Below are 4,599 nucleotides of genomic sequence, written 5' to 3'. Positions count from 1 at the left end.
ACAAAAACGTAATCAAGATTAATTCATTTTTCAATACAACCTATTTTGAGTTTAATTTTTGAAAACTTTCATAAATTTTTAACGTAATGTTATTTTCTTTAATATTTTTTCTTACGCGAAAAACGAAAACAAACTACGTGATAATTGTGTTAAGGTCGGGAACAACTTTAGCCAATTTAGGCAATGTTTTATTTTCGCTGGAGAAATAGTTCAAGTTAAAGAAAAAACGGATTTAATTTATATGTCTCGCGTCGAATTGGATCCAGTGCAGACAAAAGAAACGCCTGATTAATTCGAGGGCTCGCAACCCGTTCGGGCACGACCTCGGGCCCGTAAGGCCCCCATATACGCGCACGTGTAACGCGAAGCGCGGGCTTCTACGATATAAATTTATTTCAATTTAATGTTTTTTGTCACCACGTAAAGAGAACAAAGTGCAGTTCCGGTACTCTCCGGTGGGAGGCGCGTATAGCCTTTCCAGTAATTGTGGGAAAATATGTGTCCTTCGTGCTTTCGGCTATAAAAGAGCGCGTGATCTACATAAAACCGCTTTGCCCTGATGAATGCTGACGACCAACGGTCATTATTTTCCGAGCCAGCCTGCGCGCCGTAAACTGACTCTTCGCGGTCAGTACGTGCTCGACTGGCCGGCGACACTTGACCAGAAATAATAAACCCGATAAGAGTGCTTTAATCTCTCCTACTGGTCACAAACAACGTATTAATACCGCGTTGCCGCTTTTCTCACGCGAAACGTCATTACTTTTAAGTAGACTCATTATTTAATTACGTTTTTATTTTGCTCGTTATTTTAGATTTTCCGCTAATTGCACTCAATTGAAATTGTTTTAAAAAATTTTTCAAAATCCCTATCATTCGATTTTTTTTAATTATAGTTAATGGCGTAACTATATGAATTGGCGCCCAGGGTCGAACTTGAAAAAGTGGCCCCCAAACAAAACATTGTAGCTTTGGATGTACTATAGTTATTACGTAACTGATTACAGATTAAACATTACCGAAGACCGTACTCACTTTCGTACTCCTTTAAGCGATGTACAGGTTTTTAGGTTAGCCCGTCGACCTAACCTACCCCAACCTAATTCAATGTATTTAGTTTTATCTACAAAGGTACACATTTATTTTCTTCGTGTTTCCTGCTATTCTTGAAAATTATGATATTTTCAAGAATAGCAGGAAACACGAATAAAATAAATTTGTGCCTATCCGGATAGAACTAAATACATTGGAGTTATGTATTTCGGGAATGACAGCATCATGATTCAAATAATAGTCAAGTATTTATTACAAGGTTAATGATGATTTTTACAATGATATGGAGTAGTATTTATATTGTCCAACTTCCGAGATTTTGAAGCGTAGAGTCTGTACAGCGTGTGTTCATGATTTAGCTTTAGCTGTTATCGGATGACATAGATGAATAGCTGTCGTTATATTACGTCTGAGAAGTAATTCAGACTTAAGTTGTCTTCCCAATTGATAATGACGTCCTTCGGTATCTTAGTAAGATCTTGCTGATCCTTTCTTCTAAAGGATTAGTCCATTATTAAAAGGGATAATAAAGCTAAACCCTAAACAAATTTTAAGAAAAATTAAAAACTTACTAATAGCTCGTACCGATAAGTCTTCGAGCAAACAAAAAGACCCGAAACTCGGACCAAATAGATCTTCGAGTATAAAACTAAATTAACTTAAATAAAATAACCATAAATTCCAACGGTAGACCGGTTTCGTCCTAGTTGGAACTCGTCAGTACCGTGCGGGAAATCTGGCTCGCGACTATAACACCGAATAGAGAAACTGAGCATAAATATTAAACATTTCAAAACGAGTTGCATAGCAATGGAAAGCCGAATAGGGGGAGAGCGGTGGAGATTACTATATATGTTAAGTCCATAGGTGGTTCCTTTTAACTTTCTTCTAGTGTACCAGCTCTGAAGACGTCCCATTTCAACTATTTCGGTTTCGGTGCTTGTCCCGCCCGAGAGTTTCTTGAGATAACCTTTGACCGTCCGAATCGTTCGTTCTGCTTGACCATTGGACTGTGGGTGAAATGGTGGTTGATTCCATACTTTCTCGTGTACGTGGCAAACTCTGAACTGGTGAAGCGGGTTGCGTTGTCTGAGACTAACTTGTTCATTATACCGAATCTCGAAATAATGGGTCTCAATGATCGTATTATACGGCTTCGGTTGTTGCTGAATTTACTACTTTGCTCTCTATCCACTTTGAATAAGTCATTTGAGGTATGGGTTTCTGCGCCAATTCCTCTTGATGAAGCATCGCGAGCCAATCTGATTTCTTTTTTCGAATCGAAGTGCGTTAGAAAATTTGATTTCGATAGTAGATTCTTTGCATTGATAAAAACTTGCTTATGTTCCGAAGTCCACTTCCATCCAGACAATTTCTTCATAAGGTCGTACAGTGGAGCTAGTTCTGTAGCTTGGTTCGGAATGAACTTGGAATAATAGTTCAGGAATCCGATGAACGATCGCAATTCTTCAAGGTTCGTAGGCTCAGGTGCTTCCATTCTATCCAAGCGGTAACCCAGGAAGTCCAACCTTTATCACATAAATTGACATTTGTCTTTTCTCAGTTTGAGCCCAGCTTTACGTAGTGTTGATAGCAGATTCTCCCATTTCTGATGATCTGATTCGTCTACGCCACCTAGAAGGATATCATCTTGATACGGTGAGACTGATTTATGATGGGCCAGTAGAATCTCTATATGCTTTTGAAAAATTAACGGTGCCAATGAGACACCAAATGGAAGTCGATTATACAGAAATAGTCCTCTCGACGTATTGATTACAGTGATCTTTTTCAACTCTTCGTCCAGTTGGAGTTGACTGTAAGCATCTTTCATGTCGATTGTAGAGAATATAGTGCATCCCGACTACTTCGAAAATATGTCTACATCCTTTGGAAGTGGATATTGGTCTGCATTGATAATTTTGTTGGAAGTCACGCTGAAGTCTCCACAGATTCGAACCTTCCCATTCGGTTTCATAACTGGAACTATCGGTGCTGCAAACTTGGCGAAGGGAATCTGCCTTGATTTTCCATTCTTTTCAATTCTTCTTCAACTGGGTCTTTGAGAGCGTAAGGAACTGATCGAGGTTTATGAAATACAGGCTGAATGTTGGACTTCTGAAGCAGGTGAACCTGAACATCTTTAAGACATCCTAGTTAATCATTGAAAAGTTCTTGGTGCTTATTCAGGATGATATTCAGACGTGTATTCTGCGTGATATGAGAGACATGATCAACAGCTTGGGGTACGACTCCGTTCTGTAATATCGGTAATCGTGAAGACGTCCACGTTCTTCCACACAATGTCGGACCTTGACCACAATAAATGATCAGAGGCAATTCCGCTTCTATATTTTTGTACAAGACTTTAGGATACATGACACCGGCTACGTCTACCTCGTGACCAGAAAATGACGTTAGCCTTGTATCGAAGGGCTTTTGGTCATAAGTCTTCAAGAGATCTTGGATTTCGGAACTTGGAATGAGGGAAGAAACTGACCCTGTGTCAACTTCCACGTCGACGCTTCGCTTTTTCATGGTGACTGTGATCTGGTATGGCGCTGGTAGCTTGTCAGTTTGATATTTATTGCCTTCTGCCATACAATAGATTCCCGATGAACTCTGCTTAATACGACACTGATAGCTCTCAGACTGTGCGTTTGAATTTATTCTGGATTGATTCGTCCTCGTAGTGATGTGATTTACACTAGGTTCTCGCGACTCGTATTCAGGAAATACATCGTAGCTTCTACCGCTGTGGTGAATCTAGTTGCTATTGGTTTCGTAGATTCTACCACTGTGGTTAGTTTTACCTGGTTAGGAACGACACGCCCGAGCTATATGGCCTGGCTTCATACACGGAATGGACACTCAGCTGATGAGTGAATCGGATCATTACATTGGTAACATTTTGAAAGTTGCCTCTCTCGCGATCTAGCAATCTGCAAAATAAATTTGTGCCTATCTGGATAGAACTAAATACATTGGACTATGGTACGGCAATTGGCTTTTGTAGGATTATATATCGTTTTTATTTGGATGAAATTTATAGAATATATTTTTTTATAGTTCATAGATCTGGGGAATCGTGTATTCCTAGCCCGGTGGTATTTACGCCACTGATTATATTTGGGAAATGTTAGTAGAGATTTCGTATATCCAAGAGAAAAATACTTAGTTAGTTAAAAGAAATAGTTTAGATTTTTAAGTATATTCGATTCTTTGTTTTCTGTTGTCTGCTTAGAATTATCTTTTAAATAAATAAATAAATAAATAATAAACAGTTAGGCTAATACCCAAGGCACCACCTTAGGCTTTAAGTCATCAAGCGACTTTTGAGCCATTGATGTACAGCCCATCTTTTACGGTACAGTTGATCATTTGCGGTACAGCCGATCTTTTACGGTACAGCCGATCTTTTACGGTACAGCTGATCTTCTACGGTACAGCTGATCTTCTACGGTACAGCCGATCATTTGCGGTACAGCCGATCATTTGCGGTACAGCCGATCTTTTACGGTACAGCCGATCTTTTACGGTACAGCC

At 39.4% G+C, this 4,599-nt stretch overlaps 1 protein-coding gene across 1 annotated transcript; it reads right to left on the bottom strand.

Moving 5' to 3' along the window:
* Positions 1-3,039: 3,039 nt before the first annotated feature.
* LOC149947242 (uncharacterized) lies at positions 3,040-3,654 on the bottom strand. Its single transcript, XM_090170859.1, has 2 exons — positions 3,258-3,654; positions 3,040-3,206 (listed from the first exon to the last, which is right to left on the bottom strand). Exons 1-2 carry the CDS (start codon positions 3,652-3,654, stop codon positions 3,040-3,042), a joined length of 564 nt encoding a protein of 187 aa, XP_090026985.1.
* Between the last annotated feature and the right edge of the window lie 945 nt (positions 3,655-4,599).

Source organism: Leiobunum rupestre, chromosome 4 (assembly GCF_980474605.1).
Source record: "Leiobunum rupestre chromosome 4, qqLeiRupe1.1.hap1, whole genome shotgun sequence".
Lineage (NCBI taxonomy): Eukaryota > Metazoa > Arthropoda > Arachnida > Opiliones > Sclerosomatidae > Leiobunum > Leiobunum rupestre.
Note: the sequence above shows the minus strand (reverse complement) of the source record. Positions and strands in the feature narration are given on the sequence as shown.

Bases quoted from the DNA above. Each gene is read 5' to 3' on its own strand.
- LOC149947242 (XM_090170859.1), bottom strand. From the start codon at position 3,654: ATGGCAGAAGGCAATAAATATCAAACTGACAAGCTACCAGCGCCATAC. The intron at 3,207-3,257 runs GTCTGAATATCA...ATGATTAACTAG, and splicing joins TCATATCACGCAGAATACAC to GATGTCTTAAAGATGTTCAG.